The sequence below is a fragment of the Sinocyclocheilus anshuiensis genome, unplaced genomic scaffold (assembly GCF_001515605.1).
Source record: "Sinocyclocheilus anshuiensis isolate Anshui unplaced genomic scaffold, SAMN03320099.WGS_v1.1 scaffold103, whole genome shotgun sequence".
Lineage (NCBI taxonomy): Eukaryota > Metazoa > Chordata > Actinopteri > Cypriniformes > Cyprinidae > Sinocyclocheilus > Sinocyclocheilus anshuiensis.
The window spans coordinates 48867-70835 of NW_015548201.1; the positions used below are offsets into that span (position 1 = coordinate 48867).

A 21969-nucleotide genomic window follows, 5' to 3' on the forward strand; every position below is an offset into this window, starting at 1 on the left:
GGTTCTTTAAAGAACCTTTGACTGAATGGTTCTTTGTGGAACCAAAAATGCTTCTGTGAAGAACCTTTTAAGCACCTTTATTTTTAAGAATGAATGTCTTTCACACTTTCAGTCTGTTTTTCTTAATTAGTAAAATGTAATTTTATAGGAGGAGTTGAATCATAGACAACAGGTTAAGTAAAAATATTAATATGCAATAGCGCATAAATATAGCAAAATGCTCCTATAGTTATTTTTCTAGCTGACTGATGAGCTTATGGATACAGAATGGTTATTCTGAGGTAAATGTATATTACGTTGCAATGTTTAAGCTTTAGGCTACACGTTTACCACAGTTTGAAACACTGAATGAGCTTTTACATGAGACATTTCAGTAAGTTGTACTGTAGGCTCTCTTATAAAATAGCCTACCTTTTGATGTTAATTCATGTTCATTATGTACTGTTGAATCATAGACAACAGGTTAAGTAAAAATATTAATATGCAATAGCGCATAAATATAGCAAAATGCTCCTATAGTTATTTTTCTAGCTGACTGATGAGCTTATGGATACAGAATGGTTATTCTGAGGTAAATGTATATTACGTTGCAATGTTTAAGCTTTAGGCTACACGTTTACCACAGTTTGAAACACTGAATGAGCTTTTACATGAGACATTTCAGTAAGTTGTACTGTAGGCTCTCTTATAAAATAGCCTACGTTTTTATGTTAATTCATGTTCATTATGTACTATAATAGTAAAGAGAAAGATATAATGGGTTCACTTCCTGCTTGAACTGAGGCACTAAAGCGATCGCGCATTAAAGAGCCGCATTAAAGAGTGCCAAAACTGTATTTATTGTTTGAACTTCGTTATGAATTTGGCATAATTTTAAAGCTGATACTTTGTTTATTAAAAAGTAACAAAGCTTTTTTGCGATTACTGGACGGCAAGTGTGCTTTAAATAATATGAAGTTCACGCATTAACAGAACACAGCATATAGACTAAGATCTTGATAAGAAGAAGCCATACTAGTAATGATTAAAAACAAGAATTGTTAACGATATTGCCAATATCCACACAGCTGACATCTTTACCTGTTGCCATATTAGTAATGATTAAAAACAAGAATTGTTAACGATATTGCCAATATCCACACAGCTGACATCTTTACCTGTTGCCATATTAGTAATGATTAAAAACAAGAATTGTTAACGATATTGCCAATATCCACACAGCTGACATCTTTACCTGTTGCCATATTAGTAATGATTAAAAACAAGAATTGTTAACGATATTGCCAATATCCACACAGCTGACAGCTTTACCTGTTGTAAGTTGTGCACGAAATAGACGCTGCTTTTCTGCACTTTTACTTGCACGTCTCCGTCATTTCAATCTCTCTCGCGCTGCACAACTGAGCTGCGTTTAGCAGACTGTGTGCGACGATGCTGCTGTGCGCGAGAGATGAGGACTGTTTGAAACTCTTTTTTCCACTAAAACTTCTTAGTTTAATACGTGAACATAACAAAAGGTGTGATCGCAAGACAATCAGGAAAAAAGGCATTGCATGCAAATTTTTAAGTAATAACATGTAAATATATATAGTCGCCAGTGGCGACCTCAGCAAAAACTTCACTCGCAAATTAATATTTTAGTATTTTTTCTCCAGACTGCGACCGTTTTAGTCGCAGTCTGGAGCCCTGATACAGTATATACAGTATATATATATATATATATATATATATATAATTCTTAATGAATACCTGAAAAGTAATATATGTCTATGATAAATTAATACTGATAATAGTAGTAACTGTGCTAATTTTCATAATATATTATTTGTAATGTGTTATACAGTACACACACACACACACACACACATATATATATATATATATATATATATATTTGGCTTTACTCTCAGTATTTCTTTTTAAAACAACAAATTTCACAAATTGTATATATTTATGTAGATTCACAATGCATCTTTATATTGTTTCACTCTAATGATATTTGTGCCAAAAGCTGAAACAATTCAATAAGTATTGGTATATTGGTTATCTAACACTTCAAACAAAAGAATCTGGTATCGGTTGATACATTATCAGTCAATCTCTTCACATGATCATGAAGGGAACTTGTTACAGGTACAGTCTCACCTCTGGAATGCCTCAGCTGACTTTTATGATACACTTTAACCAAAGTACAGTATGTCATTGGCCAGGGATCAAGCAGACAAACACATTCTTTCTGGGAGGGAGATTTCTGGAAAGGCCATATTTACATATGGGTTGTTTCACTTGCAGGCTGGCAGAGAGATCAAACAGAAAAAATAAATAGCTACTGAAGGACGAAGCAGACTTTATAATGAGTGCCCCAGTCATGTTTCTTAAATACAGTGTTGCATATTCTCTTCCCTTCAGGCAAGTCAGTCTAGAAGATTCCATAAGTTCAACCATCGCCTATTATCGAAGCCTGCTCACAGTTATCTATCTGACTTCAGATGAGAAACAACTAACTGAGCCTGTTTCCTCAACCTCTGTCCATCACGAAAGCAAATTATTGTGTTCCTTAGAAGAAATTTAATCTTGAATAGAAAAGTCATAACAAACCAGGTGATTATTTTTAATTGTGAGTGGAAAAACACTCTACCCAAACCAACACTACTTTTTCTTATAGTAGCAGCATGTTCAGATAAAAATAAAATATACACAACCCTGTACGTTTCTGGAGAGCAGCCATTATCCAGCTATAAAAAGAAACAATAAGTACAAGAGTTGGATCCTCTTCTATACTGCAGCCCAAAAGACCTTCAGAGAAAAACTGCAATCTGATTTCCAGGTAGTTTTGAATTACAACCTGTTTAATGCTATGAGAAATATGTGAGTGAGGGAAACAAAGTGCTGTAATTGATACCATTCTGTTGCTCATGATTTGCTGTAAATTTGAAAAGGAGGAAATGAACCCATGTCAACTAAGGGTCACACAAATTATTACTTCCTGATTGGTGTAGACATTTCATCCAAAACAACATGGAACATGCTTATTGCAGGGAAAGTCCCCCTGGAGTAACCTAGGGTTAAATGATTTGCATTTTTATATATTTGTATTTTTAGAAGTACTCTGAAAAAAAAATTGGTGTAGCAACAATTTTAATTCGGAAACTGCTAGTAAATTTCACAAACAGTTACAAAGAAACTTCTAGTAACATTGAATCAAACATTTTGAAGTAGAAAATCTGAAATAGTATTTTCTTGTGAAACATATTCCAGTTTTTTAAATCACATGTAGATTTAAAATATTGACAGCCTTGGTAGTTGTATTTTTAAGTAATGTTTTAGGTATAACAATTAATTCAAATTATAACAAATTATTTTGAGAGTCGCCTGTACTTGGGAATGAAACTGATCCTTTCTATTAGCAACCTAGAGCATTAGTTGCCTTGCCTACCTCATTATGTCAATCCACCAGCCACAAAAAACGGCATTCTTCATTCTGTTCAATACACAATAGACCCACATACAAATGTTCCTAACGCAAACCTGATATAAACATTGGCTGTCAAGACTATTTTACACTGTTTTTTTTGCCATCAAACTTGAACAAAACCTCTAAGAAAGAAATGTTAAAGAAAGCACTCTCGCAGTGAAAGAAACAGTCCGATTCTCTAAGCAGTAGACTGCTAGACATGATAGTGCCACTACAGGAAATGTTTTATACTGTCAGCGAAACCAAAAGATTGCTGTGGAACCACTTTGCAAGAGCACAATCAGCACTTGGTTTGTTTAGTATGATATCAAAAGAATCACATGAATCAGCACACAGCTACAGTACACTCTAAAAAATGCTGGGCTGTTTCAACCCAATGTTGGGTCAAATATGGACTAACCCAACTGTTGGGTTAAATTTTGGTTACATTTTTAAATTAACTTTTTAACCCAACAGTTGGGTTAGTCCATATTTGACCCAACATTGGGTTGAAACAGCCCAGCATTTTTTAGAGTGTATGTGCTTGAAGGGAAACATAGTCCATATTTGATCCAACATTGGGTTGAAACAGCCCAGCATTTTTTAGAGTGTATGTGCTTGAAGGGAAACACAGTCCAGAATGACTTCTGGAAATTTAAATGACGTCCTGATTATTTTGTAGTAATGTTGCAGGATAAGAGCTTCTATTTGTTCTCCAACATCACAAATCTGTAATTACAACGACAGACGCGTCTCTCAACGGATAAAAGGATCTGAAGGCAAATCTGAGTGGTGAGTGTGAGCGCGTGTGATGTTGTCCTGAGAAAGAAAGCTGACTAATCCTAATCCTACACCAGACTTTCTTTTGAAAAAGGGGTTTGTGGGACAGAGGGCCAGCAAGCAGAGGTGAAGAAGAGGAGCAGGATGATTATAGCGATTAGCTTGTCTTCCCTGGGTTAAAAGCCCACTGTGTTCACTAAGGTCCTGTGGCTAGGGTATCTACAGTTATGGCATGTAGTTATGAGCAACCTGAAATACCCTGATGGGGAAGCTACTAAGAAAATGTAGCTATTTGTAATTTAAAGTAATTATTTATTTGTTTTTTTTGTTTAATATTTTATTTAATTGTTAATGTATACTATTTATACTAATAATATTTATACTACAGCCCCATGTTGAATGCTTGAATCTGATTGGCTGATGAACGTTCTAAGGTGTGCAGTTATTTTCAGGGAAACGCACGGCTAAAGTTGTTCCAGGCAGGTCTTGACCGCATTACATGTCCATATCAATTTGCCAAATGATTTTAATTATTTCAAAGGTCCTTACAGCCTACAACAGCAAAAGAACCAAAACCAACAACAACAACTAGGAAGCAAATAAATATAGTAAATAATATGATAATTATTTGATGATATATGATGATTATTTATTATTATAAATAATTTTATAATAAGATAAAAATAAATAATATGATTATTTCCATGTTTTTGCCACAAAATTATGTTTATGCACAGAAAGAACATACTCTCTTCCTCCCACTCTCTCTCCCATACAAATGCACACACACACACACACACACACACACACACACACAAACATACATGTACACAGAAACGTGTTGTCAGCGCTGTTCTGACAATTTTATCAGTAAATAGTTTAGCAACCTAAAAGCTATATGTTATATCTCACTAATAACTGCGCTGTTCTTGAAGCAGATTAACTTCAAGTTTCGCTGTTAGTAGAGACGCTGCTGCCGAACTCTGTTGAGAGACGCACAGACTCAGGTGATTCACACATGCTTAATCTCTCTCTCTCTCTCTCTTTCTCTCTCTCTCTCATAACTGCATTATTAACTGCAGTAGTCTGCTATCAATGGCTGTTATCAAGCCTCTGTTACTAGGTCTAAAATGAAGTTTGGAATTAGCAACGGAGGCGTGGGATGAGATGCGTAAAAAATTATTCCTATGCTCAAGGGTGAAATTAATCCTATGCTCAAGGTTTTAATAATGAATGTCTTGAAATACAACATCTGAACAATGTTGTGAGGTGTGGTAGCCATAGTATAAGTGGAATAATTGACTCCGGGCCATTGGATTATTAGAAAATGATGCACACCCGAGGTGTAACAGCCACTATTCGCACCGTGGGCACATCACCACCTCAGGTGTGCATCCTTTTCTAATAATTCAATGGCCCGTCATCAATTATTCTTTATTTATTTCTTCACTTACTAAAGACAACTGGCAAAAAGTAGCTAACTACATTCCAGCTACTTTTTCTGGCACAAAAACAAGGAAGGCATATGAATTAATGACTGACAACTCGAACAGATAAACTTGAACAGAAACAATACAAGAATACACCCTAATGTATGGAAATAAACACTGCACTACATCGCTAAAGGTAGCTTGATTCTGGATAAGCTACAGTATTTTAAACATAACTATTGTCACTACTGAAATCTGTTGTTAATTTTAATTAGTTATTTTCCAATACTGCTAATGACTTGAGTAAAAGCCTGAAAAAGTTTCCAGGTTTCAGATCTCAAAGCAGGTATTAAGTGGCCTATAAAAAAAATACAGGATAGAAACAATAACAGGTGAAGTGATTGCATGCTAATGCATGGTTTAGTTGCTGAGCCAAAGCCCTGCAGGGACCAGCTTTAAAGGTGTAGTTTCTGATAACTTTGAATGATGCCTTCCGTGCCACACACCTGCTCTCTTGATGCTTACACCAAATTAGCATTACTCACTGTTGGTTTGTGTCTCTTTTGCAAGTTAATAAATTATATATTACTGTTATAATACTGTTCAAAAGTTTGAGGTCGGTAAGTCTCTTATGGAAGTCTCTTCTACTGCTAGTCTCATCTGACAGTTGTCATGTACGTTTTCTGCGAGGTGACAACCAAACAGAACAGTTGAAAACCCTAAAAATAAAGCCAATCTGTTGCTCAGATTGCATGTGCACTGAACATTCAGTGTACTGCACAAGAAGCATTTGTCAGCCATCCAACTGCCTGGTCTAAAAGCCACCCTAAGTGTGGTTTCATGTTGTTAGACACCCCATTTGTGCATTCTGTGCAGCTGAAAGGAGATGTGAGACCCGCGGAGGAGCTTCATGCCCTCTGACCAGCTCCACTTGAGAGCCACTCCCACAATGGGCAATGACTCCATAGGTCAGGGGTCCTGTTTTGGCCCCTGGTTTCCAAGGTTACTGCCTAGCGCTACTCAGTTCCCCTTTGTCCCTAAAATCAGGGCATCAAAAGCAGAGCAGAGCTGGAGTCTAGAATAAGGACTCCCACCCAAACACTTCACAACAGTCTCCCGCAAATACATGTACACACTGTGCAGAGTGAGTGAGATGGGGGTCCGAGCGCTCTGTGACCACCAAAGCAGATGACAGGAACAGGCAGGCTGCACTCCAACTATGCAAATGGCCTTTTTATGGTTTGTTGCCACCTATTAAGTGCTGAGAAAACTTCTTAGTGAGCTTACTTTAATGGAACTGACCTGCCAGGAATGCAATGCAATTGTTTTTCAAACAAGAGCGCACTAATCTTTATGCACATACAATCACTGAGAAGATAACAACATACTACCATGACTATAAAGAGAAAATAACTGAAAAATAGCCATGCATATATATATATATATATATATATATATAACATATGTAAGTGTTCTTACATACGCATGTATGTTAAATTATTTTGCAGCTCTTCAGTGTATCAAACTGAAAGACACCTGTAAACTCAGTTTTAGATGACATGCAGTAAAAATAAAGTTAAATAAATTAAAGTTCAGTGATGTGCATCGTTAAGCTTTGCTTACAGACAGATCAGACTTAATTCTATATGTGTAGGTCTAAATAGAGACACTGCAGCAAGTGCAAACAGACTGAAGTCACAGCAGACTCACCATTATTGCTCAATCACAGATAAGACTGACGTCTGGATCGCTAGAGATTTTTTTTAGATTGTTTTAGAAGAAAACAATAGAGAGATATTCCTCGACGCCGATGGCGATCTGTAGAGACGCGGTGGAGATGATCTGATGACGGAGTCCTGCACCACGTAATGTTGCTCTTCGGTTTTCCTCTCTGAGATTTGAACTAATCTGCACTGGAGCGGCTTCAGTGATTTATCACAGCGACTCTACAGCGACACCTGGCGATTACATAGAGGAACTGCTGGATGTCTGTTTCTTTCTTTCTTTCTTTCTTTCTTTCTTTCTGGTAACTGTTGTGAAAAATATATTAAATTACTGAAATATTTATTACTACATGATGTAAGATTGCGCTCACCAAGGCTGCATTTATTTAATCAAAAATACAGTAAAAACAATAATACTGTGAAAATTATTACAATTAAAAATTTTTTTTATATATTTTTTGAATATATTTTAATATGCAAGTTATTCCTGTAATAGTGAAGCTGCATTTTTAGCAGCCATTACACCAGTCTTCAGGTTTTATGGAAATGGTGATATATGTTTTTTCAGGATTTTTTGATAAAGTTCAAAATGTATGTGAAAGAGAAATTTTGTAATGTATTTACACTTTTGTTTTAATCAATTTAGTGCATCCTTGCTGGAGAAAAGAATGAATTTCTTAAAAAAAAAAATCTTACTGCCCCCAAACCTATGAAAGGTATAAAATGTAGTAATATTTAGTATAATATGTATAGTAGACCTAGTATGGTAAACTCTCCTTAATTTCTACTGTTTATCTGGAAGTAATTTGGAGCACAACACCTGAAGCTGTACTGTGCATGAGCTGCATCAGCTTTATACAATTTTTTATACAGATAACGTATTTCCAATGGGAACTAACAGAATAGAATGAACAAAGAGGTGTATGACACATCCGGTTGTTATAATTATTCACAGAACTCTTACGAAATCAGATGCATTTAGACACAGACTCATATCTGGCCCCCAGACCTCCTTCTACTGAGTAAGACTGACAGCACCCTGTCATTACCGCTCCACTCCACTAATACTGTGATGACTGTAGCCTCTGGGCACACACCTGAGTGCACTGCATACTTCCTGCCCTTTGAGGATGGAGAGGCATTCTGAATGGTTTCGTTTTAGGAACAGTAAATGAGTGAAAAGAAATTAGCTTCTGGAGAAGCATTAAGACCTTTTAACCCTTAGAGCCCCACTGTATGTGTTCAAAGGAGTAGTTCACCCAAAAATAAAAATTTGCTGAAATGTTCTCACCCTCAGGCCATCAACGATGTAGATGAGTTTGTTTCTTCATCAGAAGAGATTTTGACAAAATAGCATTACATAATTTGCTCACCAATGGATCCACTGCAGTGCATGGGTGCCATCAGAATGAGAGTAAAAATAGCTGGGAAAAAAAACCTTCACAATAATAAACAAGTAATTCACACGACTCCAGTCTATCAATTAACGTCTTCTGAAGTGACAAGCTGCATGTTTGTAAGAAACCAATCCATTTAATCATATGCATAAAACCAATGTTTTAACCAATTGCTAATACATTATGAATGTCAATACTTGAGGGTTAATGCAGTGTAATGGCTGAGGTTTGTGTAATATATGAACACATTGCTTTTGTTTTTTTCCACATCATTCCTGTGCTTTCAATAGCACAAATATGTCGCCCCCTGCTGGTAATGTTAAAGTTGTGGTATTTCTGGGATTCAGTGGGTGTCACAAACACTTTGGCTTTATTGATCATAACAGCAGTAGTTTAAATTGCTATAAAGAAAACAGAAGCTGGCATGAAAATACTGTTTTATTGCATATTATGAAAAAATAGCATGTAGGTACAGAATTTAAAACTGCACAATATTAGAAATGTATTAATAGCCTATAGTAAAATGTTGTTACAGAGACTAAGACAGATACATAACCCTCTTTCCATTTTTTGTTTATCCATTTATGCCAGCATTTCTATAGTTGCACATTTGATTGTCATATTTAAATTTCATCTGCTCAAATGACATTTATATTCTCACATATACTGTTTACAATCCCCTTTCTTGTTGTTGGGGTCAGTAAAACAATGGGAATGCACATACTACCTAATCTAAGCACTATTTACACTTTGCTCTGTTCCACCTGACTTGTGTCTTCTCAAAAGGGGAAAAAATAGTGTTCTGTGAGGATTGTTCTGGTTATTGTACAGCCATTTAGTATAGCATGTTACAGCTAAGAATATCTGACTGGCATGATCCAGGTTTTCAGGTTTCTATAGGATTTCTCTGAAGGACTTCATCATGGCTTCTTAGGCTTGGTGGTGGTTCGTGCTGACTGCAGATTGACAGTGGTTGATGCAGACCTTGAACCCTCTAGGTTTTGAGCTGTGCAGGTGTATGTTCCTTGGTCAACCTCTCTGACCTCATCCACCAGCAGTATTATCTGAGTTCGCTGTCGGTTCTGCCCGTCCACTTGCACTGTCTGCACACTGTCCTGGGTGTACAGCGGGCGCCCAATCTGATAATGAAAAATAAAAATAATCTTAAAAAACTAATTTTTAAATAAGATATAATTTGTAATTTATTTTAATATAATTAACATTTAATATATATATATATATATATATATATATAGTATAATATATTATACAGAAATGTATAATATATACATTTCTGTGTTCTTTATATATATAATTTTTTATATTTTATGATGTAAATATGTTGACCCTCAAAGCCTACTGTATTATATTTGATAGACAAACTTCTAAATTCTCTAAATTAGGACTTGGTACACATTTTTTTAATAAAATAAATGTAACACTAACTTTTATATCGTTAGCAATATTCTAAGATTAACACAGTCTGAAGCAACTTAGGTTTATTGGTTATCCATACATAATTTTTTGTATGTTTCATGTTAAAATGTGAGTATCAAATATGATACATCAAGCTTTTGAGGAGTGTTATTTGTCCATCATCTCTCGATCATCACTGTATTGCATTACAGTATATGCGTTGCTTTCAACAATAAAAACTACTTTGATCATAAAACTAAGCATTTAAATATCATCTTGCATATTCAGATCTCTTTGATTTACATATTACAAGTTATTAGAATTTCATCTTACTTTTTGGACATATAAATATTAGAAACTGCACCAGGTTGCATATTATTGCTCAGTTTGGCCCTCTGAATAAAATCAAGGTTTTTCTCTTCTTTCTTTTAGATTGAGTCTAAAACTGCTCTATTTCAACAAAATTTTCATATGTCACTGTTATTTCATATGTCAGGATTTATAGGTTTAATGCTTTAATGTTAGTTCCATTTAAAAACCTTTTTAAATACAAACAAAATGTTAAATGTGCTTAAATATTCTGAGGTTGTATGTCTTATTTCGTGTACCCTCTGGTCTAACCTTTTGTCCAGGATATTCCCAGGTAAAGTCCACCACCACGTCCTGCTCTCCTATCACAGTGCATGTCACCTGAAGATTCTGTCCCACTGCCACAGTGTCAGAGGGGGTCTGGATCGCAGGGTACGGAGGGGCGGCTGGATCTACCAGGGTAGACATTCTAAAATCATTTCTGAAATTTGGTCACATTCTTGTGTGCTTTCAGTTTGCTGTTGTGTGCTAACTTCAGAGGAAATACTCACAGTTGACATAGATGAGCATGTATGTGGTTGAGCTCTGGCGAAGGTTCCCCAGGCTTGCCACACAGTGCAGAGATCCAGCATGATACTGCTTCGGTCTGTGGATGGTGAAACCCTTCTTGATGTCAAAGGAGATTTCTCGTCCATCCACCTTCACCTCCATTGGAGGAAATTCCCGGTGTAAGTCACCTTTGCTTGCGGAGACGTCACCTGACAGGGCAGGACGGTGGGCCAGTTAGTGCGAAGCTGAATGACCTTGTAATAGTCAGCAGAAGGTACAAACAACTCCTGAGGGTCTAAGAGAGAAATGGCAATGGGCAATTGTCATTTCTGTGTTTAAATTGGAATTAAAATTGTGATAGTATAAGTATGTAAAGAATAAAGTACAGTCAGACAGTTGACGTCAAAGGAGATTTCTCGTCCATCCACCTTCACCTCCATTGGAGGAAATTCCCGGTGTAAAGTCACCTTTGCTTGCGGAGACGTCACCTGACAGGGCAGGACGGTGGGCCAGTTAGTGCGAAGCTGAATGACCTTGTAATAGTCAGCAGAAGGTACAAACAACTCCTGAGGGTCTAAGAGAGAAATGGCAATGGGCAATTGTCATTTCTGTGTTTAAATTGGAATTAAAATTGTGATAGTATAAGTATGTAAAGAATAAAGTACAGTCAGACAGTCATTACTGCAAAATAATTAGTGAATTGCAGAGATATTGCATTTCCAAACATAATTTCTCTGAATTCAGCACTGCAACATTAGAACATTGCAGTTTTTTACATTCAGATACAGAGTCTCGACATAGATATGTAGGGCTAATGTTATTCTTTACCACTTCATTTTAGATGTATAATTTTCTTGTTGCCTAAAGAATACTTGTATAATTTGCACACTGTTCATCACATTCAGTGTTGGGAAGGTTACTTTGGAAAAGTAATAGGTTACAGATTACAAGTTACCATATTTAAAATGTAATAGTAGTGTAACTATTTTAATTACTTTATTAAAGTAATGTAACTGATTACATTTGATTACTTTTCTAAATTTGTAACAAATGTTTTCAAATGTTAATCATTTTCAAACACTTAAAGCAGGCAGGGTTAACCTTCCAGTAGCACTCAACACTGATTACTGTCAGACTTTCAGAATCCTTCTTCATTTGAATTAAGATTAAAATAACTTAATTTTAAAGCACAGCCACCACAAAATCAGACTTTAGCAGCTGTTTAATTTGAGATCATTCTTTAATTATAGATTTAAAATCATAAGATATAGTTTAGCTATGATACGGTTTTTAAAATCAAAATCTTTGTATCGCTATGACAGGAAACTGGCATCTAACAATGCTTTGGGGAAAAAAAACAGTTAATGTTAAAAAAATAAAACATATACATAAACCCAAATAAACCCAAATTTTTGAACAAGCATGTGTCCTAAACTCCTGAAACATGGGTGTCTCATATTTTAAAGCATGTCAATGCAATTTGGGAAAGAAATCAATCAAATCTGTATGTGTGTGAAAATATTCAGATGTAACCCCCTTTGTAATCTTTAACATTTTCATAAGTAACTGTAATTTAATTACACATTTTTTCCTCAGTAACTGTAACTAATTACAGTTACATTTATTTTGTAATTAAATTACGTAATTCCGTTACATGTAACTAGTTACTCCCCAACACTGATCACATTACATTCTCATATTACCTGAGAAAAAGATGAAGACTTTGACTCCTTTATCATACTGTTTTCTGCAGTCTTTATCCTCACAGTACATGGGATAGCAGGTGAACTCCCCTGTATCTGCCGCTGTTGCATTTGCCAAAATTAGTGTACCATAACGTTCATGCTGAACTGTCCTGAAAATACAGACAAAAAACAATTGATTATTTGAACTAAATGAATGCAATCTAATGCGATGACAGATTTAATGTCTCTAGTAACTCATACCTGAGTCGTCCTTCATCATCCTCTTCTAGATATGCAGGAACAGCCCACTGGACAGGATTTCCTTTACACCTCAGCTCTAATGTATCACCTGCTTGGACAGTCAGCGTGTCCCCCACTTTCTGAAACCTTCCCTTGTTTACCACCTGAGTGAGGTAGGTCTGAGCTTCTTTAGGGGTGGTTTTCACTTTAGGTTTGGAAGCAGGAGTCTTTCCTGATCCCTTCCCAGACTTGGACTTGCCATTTGGTCTCTTCTCAGCTTTGGTCTTCGGGTCAGGTTCAACCTTTTGGCACATGCCTGTTTTGGCAGTACACTCAGTAAGAATTACATGTATGCATTTGGCAGACACTTTTATTCAAAGTGACTTTGGACTGAATTCAAAGTAAATTTGATCAGTTCATGTAGTCCCTGAGAACTGAACCCATAAATCTGGGTTTCATGCAAAACAAAAGTATGTTCTATGCAACTTTTGATAAATGTTTTACATGCGTTAATACCTGATTTGTACAGTTATATTGTTTTTCACTGTTTGTATTACTGAGAATCGCATCTACATAATGTACAATATGGCCTCATAAGAGATAAGATACTCACCGAACTGAATGATCAAATGAGAAACAAGAAGAGCAAATAGCACCACCCTCCACTTCATGGCGGAGAATATTCACAGCAACCACAAACAAACTTTAGTTCACTCAGGTATACCTTCCCAGGTCTTAAGGATACATGCAGAGAAGGGAGAAATAGAAAGGTAGCGGGAGAGGAGGAACCGACTGTGTAGAGTGAGAGGTCAGATGTTGAGTGTTGAGTGTTGAGATGAGTGAGAGGTCGCATGAGCACCCTAAATTCCTTCGGTTACACTCAATGGGTCCTTTCTGTGTTCATTCTACCAATCAGGGTCTGAGGAGAGCTGACCATCCAACTGAAAAAGCAGCCAGTGTTTATTTAGCTGTAAAAACTCAGAGGCATCAGTCTAAGGTCTGCTCTGTGAAAACATTTGTCACAAGGCAATTTGTAATTACTGAAGAACACATGGTAAATGTAAAATTGATCCACAAATATGTACATGACAGTGTTATGCATGATTACTATGTTCTACATTATGTTACATTTACTTGAGTTATTTTTTCTGGTGCATAAAAACAATGGAGCTAAAAATGCTAAAGATACTAGTGGCCTATAAACTCATTGCCGGGTATTTGCTGTGGAATGACCCAGTTTTCTGAATTTCTGTTTGATTTAATAGTTCAGATCTGATTAGTGCGACACAGGTAGGATCTTGTGAATGGTACTATTGTTCTTTTGTGCCCTCACAGTTGAAAGTAAGATTAAAGTCCCTTAAGGGCACATCAGTTCGCTCAGCAACTCTGAGGAGCAACTATTTTCTAGTCATGCAAGTCCTGTGTACTTAACCAAATCTTTTTTTCCAAGCTTACATTCTGTTACATAAATAAAAATCAAAAATGAACAATGTCATTGTCATAAATTCTGTTTATTTAGCTCAAATCTTAATGCTTAACTAATATTTCAAATCTTGATACTTAACTTTTTTCCCCATTTGGTCCAGCTAATGCACACTTACAGTATTTGGGACCTTTTTTTTTTTTTAATTATTGAAGCATTTTCTCCCAACATAAAGTATCACTCAAATGTTTGGATCAATATGCTGCTTTTTATACTTTTATTCAGAAAGAATGCATTAAATTGATCAAAAGTGACAGTATAGACATTTGTAATGTTAGGAGTAGTTTCGGTAAAGACTGGAGTAATGGTTGCTGAAAATTCAGTTTTGCCATCACTGAAATAAATTGCATTTTAAAATATATTAAAATAGAAAACAAATATTTTAATTGTAATATAATTTCACAAAATCGCTGTTTTTACTGTATTTTTTGAACAAATAAATGCAGCCTTGATGAGCATAAGAGACTTCCTTCAAAAACATTTTAACAATTTTACCGACCCCAAACTTTTTAACAGTAGTGTGTAATTTAATAAACAATGTCATGGTCAACTTGAAGATTCAGAAATATTTATTTATTTATTATAAAAAGTATAAACTGACAGAGATGATTTCACTGCAAATATGATAAAAACTCTAGTTTAAAAAAAAAAAAAAAACCTAGAAAGAGCTTCTTGCTGAACTGGCATCTACTTGAGACATATGACTGGTGCAAATGATTTTTCTGTAGGTCATCAATTTATTTGGATCCTTCTTTATCAGATTTGGTTTCAATGGTTTCAATGGTGACCTGACTGCTGAGTAACCTTTGCCTCTGGATGCTATTCCTCACTCCATATCCAAAGTAGATAAGGAATCCTGAGCAGAAAAAAGACACACATTTACACTTTTTAAAAAAAATATAGGTTAATCTTTCAACAACATTTCATATTTTGCATTGCATACCCCCAGCCATCCACACTGCATAACGAATCCATGTGTCTCCTCCCAGTTGAACCATCAAGTAAATGTTGATGAACACACTCACCACAGGGAGTAAAGGCAATAACGGTACCTGTGGTCACAGAAAATATGAGATATGAATCATTTTTATTTTTTATTAATATTTTTACTTTATAAAATAAGGTGCTATTGTATTGTATTGTTTTGCATTGTATTGCATTGTAAAAGTCCTGTGCTCACCATGAAGGAGGCTTTGGTTGGGTTTTGGGGTTGCCTCCAGATAATGAAGACCGTGAGTAACATTATGATCAGGATCACAGTTACACTCACAACACTCCAGATCTCCAGAAACAACAAAGATCTGATAGCTTTGCTCATCAGCAGTGACAGAATAAGCACCAACACAACTGCAAAGATATGAAAGAAATTAGCTGATATTGCTAAATAATGGTCCAAGTGGTCATATTTTTCGGTATTTCTGTGGAAGGTTTTCTGCATACCAAGAAGAACTGTGCATGTTGTAACAGTGTTTGAAGTTTCATTGGTAGGATATGAAGGGGGTTTCAAAAACCCAAACGTCGAAGTTGTGGGTGTGTGCAAATCACTTTCCTCTGAAGCAGTCTCTTGATACCTTGAAAGAAACCAATTTTAGCTTCAAAGATTTGCATCATGGTGTTAGAAGGGAAGTGTGGAGCTGGGAATACAACCTTAGTATGAGAATACAAATAGCCACAAGTGTGTAGGAGAAGAGGGTTCCAATCGACATCATATCAACCAATGCCTTCAGGTCAAATAAAAGAGCCATTATTGCTGGAATAAAGCAGAGCACATGATTTCCAGGGCTTTTGCATTTTGCACAAAAGCTGCAGATTATTCATCTTATAGAGAGAGAAAAAAGCCCCAGTCTTATGATTTGGCTTAGTCTGTCATATGTGAGAGATGAAAAAGAGACCCAAATTAATTGATCCAATATGTAGATAATTTTTTAACAATCTTGTTTAATACACTTACCTGCCACAGTGCCAGAGGATAGTGTGGCCACCACTGGACTCTGCCGTAAGCTGACTTTATACAATGATTTGAACATGAGTCCATCTCTGGCCATGGCAAACAGGACACGAGGCATTGGGAACATGGACCCCAAGAGACTGAAGATCAAATTAACTGTCTGTAACTGAACCAATACATAACAGAGATTCAGATCTCAATCTGTGACTCCTTTACCTTGTTGACAGAGCGCACAGGGATCCGACTGCCACAACGTACTTTGCAGCAGCCCAGCCAATGTAAGCAAAGGCCACAGGCAAAGGACTCTGAACGCTGAGTCGGTAGTATGGCATCATCAAAGTGAGAGCAGCCGAAACGCCAAAGTACGCCAGGAAACAGATGAGCAGAGACACCACGATACCCACAGGTATAGACTTCTGAGGGTTCTTCACCTCCTCACCTGGCAAATCAGTTTAAAAGCATGACTAAAGATAATACACACTAAGTTTTAAAAGTTTGGGATGAGCAAATTTTTAATTTTTTTCATTTATATTTTTATTCAGCAAGGATGCATTGAATTGATTAAAAGTGACAGTAAATAATTTTATATTGTTAGAAAATATTATAATTTCAAACAAATGCAGTTCTTTTAAATGATCTTTCATTCAAAGAAATCAAAGAATCCTGAAAAAAAGCATGAAATATTAATACTAAACATGATTTCAACATTGATAATAATAAGGAATGTTTCTTGAGCACCAAATCAGCATATTAGAATGATTTCTGAAGAGTCATGTGACACTGAAGACTGAAGTAATGGCTGCTGAAAATGCAAAAATATTATTAATGTTTTCAGATTTACCTGTAGTTGCAATGCAATCAAAGCCAACAAATGCATAGAAACATGTGGCTGCTCCTGCCAGTGTTCCTTCAAATCCAAATGGGAAAAATCCACCTATTCCGTACTCAGTGGTGACATTGACGGTGGATGTTAGGTTTCTTAAAAATTAAAATAAAATAAAATAAACGGTTTTAGAAAAGAACTGAGGATATCTGAATTTGGAATAGCACATTAGCACACTACTCCTACTATTTTTTCCACAATAGTAAAATTATGCTATTTGGTATAGAATATATAGATTTTGCATTTTTATCTATTTTGTGTAAAAATGTTTTGGCAAACTTATGTCAGTCCAATCAAATAATGAGTCAAGAAAGACATTAAAATTGCAACCGATTTTATTTTCCCAAATGCGGTAGATTGCGTATTCTACTGAAATTTGCATACTGTGTATGCACAGTGTATGTTCTATACACTGCATAAAGTAGTATGCTAGTATTCTATACTGAACATACACAGATAATTTTAATGTTTCTAGACTGAAAGGACTACACTGATTATTACTACACTGAAAATTCCAATAAATTATACATGCACATGTTCTTACTCATGCATTGCTGTTGCATTCAGGATGATGTCTTCAGTGATAAACCAGTTCTGTAGGTTTCCCTTGATGAAGCCAGCGATGATGACAAATACCAACACCAGTATATTAACACTTGTAAATATCTTGTTGACCGTGGTTGATTCTTTCACGCCATATGCAAGAAGACCTGTGAGAAAAATACGGTACATAGAGTCTAAGCCTTTGCCATAGATGCTAAATATAGAATAATGAACTAGACAGTGTATGATTAGTATAGTCAGATACCAGAGAGAATCATTATGAGACCAGCTGCAAAGAAGTCTGGGTAGGCTGCCAGGCCAGGCAGGTCCATGGCCGAGTATTTGCTAAAATAATTAGCCATCACATTTCCAATAAGATCATCGAATGTGCCACTCCATGCCCTGGCCACACTTGATGTGCCTAAACCAAGAGAAAGCTCTGTTAGTACTTGACCTTTGACTCTATCTATCTATCTATCTATCTATCTATCTATCTATCTATGTAATCGCCATTAGGCTGAAATTGCATTTTCATAAGCCTATAATTTCTGCTTACCGATGACATAAGACAGTAGTAAATTCCATCCTGTGGTGAAGGCCCACACCTCTCCTACAGCCACGTAGCTGTACAGATAGGCAGAGCCGGTCTTAGGAACCCTTGCGCCAAATTCGGCATAGCAGAGCCCAGCAAAGGTAGAAGCTAAAGCAGCAATGAAGAAGGAGGAAGGCCCACACCTCTCCTACAGTCACGTAGCTGTACAGATAGGCAGAGCCAGTCTTAGGAACCCTTGCGCCAAATTCGGCATAGCAGAGCCCAGCAAAGGTAGAAGCTAAAGCAGCAATGAAGAAGGAGATGATAATACTTGGTCCAGCCAGGGTCCGGGCCACCTCTCCAGAGAGCACGTAAACACCGGCCCCCAAGGTGCTGCCCACTCCTAAAGCCACTAGATCTAAAGTTGTAAGACAGCGACGAAAAATGGAGACCTCTCCCTCCGGTTCCAGGGGCTTTCTGCGGCACAGGCCCCTCAGGAAAGATCGTATCGATTGCATTATTAGCTGTTAGAGATGAGTGAAAGTAAAATTTCAAATGTTTACTTTGAATTTAGCTTGTTTGTGAGGTTACAAATATATGAAAAGTTATTAAAAAAAATGCTATATCCAAATTTTTTAAAGGAATTGTTTACCCAAAAATGAAAATTTGCTGAAAATGTACTTAATCTCAGGCCATCCTAGATGTCGATTAGTTGTTTGTTTGGATTTGTTTCTTACAAACACTTTTCTCTTCTCAAGTTAATTGATGGACTGGAGTCGTGTGGATTACTTGTAGATTATTGTGATGTTTTTATCACTCTCATTCTGACGGCACCCATTCACTGCAGAGGATCCATTGGAAGTGATGTAATGCTCGATTTCTTCAAATCTGTTCAGATGAAGAAACAAACTCATCTTGTATGGCGTAAAGGTGAGTAAATCTTCAGCAAATTGTAGTTTTTGGGTCAACTATTTCTTTTAACTAATTAAATTTTTCTGCATTTTTTATTAAGCTAAATTACTTTTGTTTTATCATTTTATCATCATATCAAATGTCATTTTTAATATAATTTCCATGCTATTGTGTCATTTGACAACTAATCTGGATTATGCTCAAGTAATCGCCCTGAAAAATAATAGTTTTAATCCTTTGCGTGTTGGTCATTTATTTGTCAATTCATTTTTCTTCCCATTTACCTTATCACAATGTCTTCATGTTTTCACAAGTGTACTGAGATGTTTTTCTTTGTTTCTTTCCTTTGAAAAAAAAAAACAGATCTGTAATTTAAGAATGAACAGATCACTGATATCCATCACTAACCATCTTTGTGAGCCAAAAATGATTTTTAAATCAAATTAATTAAAGAATAAAAACGGTGTAATGGATCCATTACTAAATAATTTCATTCAAGTCATTTTTTTTTCTTAAATCTTATTTTACTTCATGAACATTACATTAATCTTCTCATTGGTGTATTGGTTCATACAACAGAAATGATGCAGTCAGGTGTCCTCCACTTTCTACTGCATCACTTATCCTCTTCTGAACTCTAGACAGAAGCCTGTTCTGTGGCTCCATGAGAATAATGAAGAAGGATAGACAAAGCTGCCTTCATGACTTGGCAGTGGTCGGCTGGCACACGTTCTCTTTGTGTGGTGGCTTTCTAAAATCTGCCAACAGGAGATTTACTATCCATGCTAATCCTGCCAGGAATCTACTGCTGCATACTGCATTCTATAGCACTGATCATGTGCCATGCCAACATGAACACACAGAACGTAGTGTTGCAAGTTGTACTATTCTACTCTAATAATTGTACTTTTTTATTGCAAATATTTTATGTAAGAAAGTGTTACTTGTTAAATTACATGCAGAAGGATTTGTAATATTTTCCTTATTAATTTATTAATTTATTTTTGCATTTATTTACACTTGTTGTTGCACTGAAAATATGCACTGAATGCACTGATGGCAAAAAAAAAGCCAAACTTAAAATGTAATAACTATAATGATAAAATGTTACGACTATAATGACTAAATAGCTTGCAAAGACATTTCTTAATGCATCTAATTAGTAAGTGAATGTTTGTTTCATTACCTTAATTGTGTCCAGAGAGGTTTGCGGTCTATATCTTCGTAATAACTGTCTAAATATATCCATCCCTTTCACACCAATGAGGCCAAATGATTTTTCAACAATATATACAAGAGTGGACTGTTTGACCCACCCACTCAATGACATTAGCAACAAAGTAGCCTTTCTTTCCGCATTTCTCACTGGCCCCATAATGTGCTCATAATTGCAGCCAAGGCACAGGGTGAGGATAACATTCCATGTGAGAACCAAACAAAGATCTGTAATATTGCTGTGAGGTTATAATAGCTATCTATCTCAGCAAATACTTGCACGATAAAACAGAACATTGTTTTATACAAGAAAGAAATAGGACATTATTATTTATTAAACAATTTCAGCTTTGATCAACAAGCATTTTGAGAAATTCACTTTCGATACACTAGATGGCAGCCCAGCTTTGTAATACCTGGCTACTGACTATAAAGAGGGGCTTACATTCATGATTTATAGTGCAGAACGTTAACACATTTAATAATGTTTTTTGTGACTCCAGCAATTAAATCATGTTTTACCAATAACTGTAAAAAAGTGTCGGACAATAAATAAATCATTCTGAGTCTAATGAAATGAGACCATATCTAGGGAGAAAGGTTTACTGTGAATGAGTAGTTGCTGTATCGGCCCCCTCTCCCTCCATTCTGCTCCACTATGTTGTTCTGACTTGGATTCTTCACCCTCTTACCGGAAATGACCGAAAGGCTCAGACAGAAATAGCCCTGTCACAATCTCACGCCAAGCCATTGGATACTAAGAGCATACAGGCAAACACTCTGCTTTTCTCTTGAAGTTTACTCATAAGACACTGTGTTTGACTTAGTTTGTACTTGGCTGCAATTCAGACTGCATCTGAGTAATTCATTAACAGTTCATATAAACAGTTTAAAAGATATGTCTCTGCCTAAGTATGGGTCAGGCTTCATTTCCAAACAACTACTTGCTGAAAATAAATACATAAATAAATAAATACTGACCCCAAACGTTTTAAATGTAATGTATATTGTTCGGGTTAGGTTTAGGTTTATTCTTTTTTAAATAAATGCTGTTATTTCTTATTCATCAAAGAATCCTGAAAAACATATCACAAGTTCCAAAAAGATTAAGCAGCACAACTGTTTCCCTCATTGATAATAAATCAGCATATTAGATTGATTTCTGAAAGATCATGTGACACTGAAGACTGGGGTAATGGCTGCTGAAAATTCAGCTTTTCATCACAGGAATAATTGACATCACAGGAATAAATTACATTTCAAAACATATTAAGTAAACCTTTATTTTAAATTGTTAATATTTCACAATATTACAGTTATTTTCTGTGTTTGTAATCAAATAAGTGCAGCCTTGGTGAGCAAAAGCGACTTTCAGAAACATTTAAAAAATCTTACCGAACCCAAATGTTTGATAGGTAGTGTGTTTAAAACAAAATAATTAAACGGTACCATAAGTGAAATTTTACTAC

The 21969-nt window shown here is 35.9% G+C and overlaps 2 protein-coding genes across 2 annotated transcripts; both read right to left on the bottom strand.

Moving 5' to 3' along the window:
• Window positions 1-9297: 9297 nt before the first annotated feature.
• LOC107653301 (platelet-derived growth factor receptor-like protein) lies at window positions 9298-13166 on the bottom strand (the record flags this gene model as incomplete). Its single annotated transcript, XM_016439979.1, has 6 exons — window positions 9298-9924; window positions 10823-10962; window positions 11062-11215; window positions 11494-11633; window positions 12763-12914; window positions 13006-13166. Coding segments are annotated over 6 exons (966 nt in total), but the record flags the coding sequence as incomplete, so codon positions are not given.
• A 1959-nt stretch (window positions 13167-15125) lies between these two features.
• Window positions 15126-20548, bottom strand: LOC107653313 (cationic amino acid transporter 2). Its single transcript, XM_016439994.1, has 13 exons — window positions 20472-20548; window positions 18577-18897; window positions 18398-18446; window positions 18107-18262; window positions 17843-18008; window positions 17257-17393; window positions 16632-16854; window positions 16419-16555; window positions 16115-16217; window positions 15908-16038; window positions 15648-15814; window positions 15411-15519; window positions 15126-15323 (listed from the first exon to the last, which is right to left on the bottom strand). The coding sequence occupies exons 1-13, from the start codon at window positions 20532-20534 to the stop codon at window positions 15205-15207; spliced, it is 1881 nt and encodes a 626-aa protein (XP_016295480.1). The 5' UTR covers window positions 20535-20548; the 3' UTR covers window positions 15126-15204.
• Between the last annotated feature and the right edge of the window lie 1421 nt (window positions 20549-21969).

Coding starts and splice junctions, on each gene's coding strand:
- LOC107653313 (XM_016439994.1), bottom strand. CDS start 20,534: ATGGATATATTTAGACAGTTATTACGAAGATATAGACCGCAAACCTCT. Junction 16,218..16,418: donor ATCCTCTGGCACTGTGGCAG/GTAAGTGTATTA, acceptor GCTTTATTCCAG/CAATAATGGCTCTTTTATTT. Junction 15,324..15,410: donor TGCAGTGTGGATGGCTGGGG/GTATGCAATGCA, acceptor TTTTCTGCTCAG/GATTCCTTATCTACTTTGGA.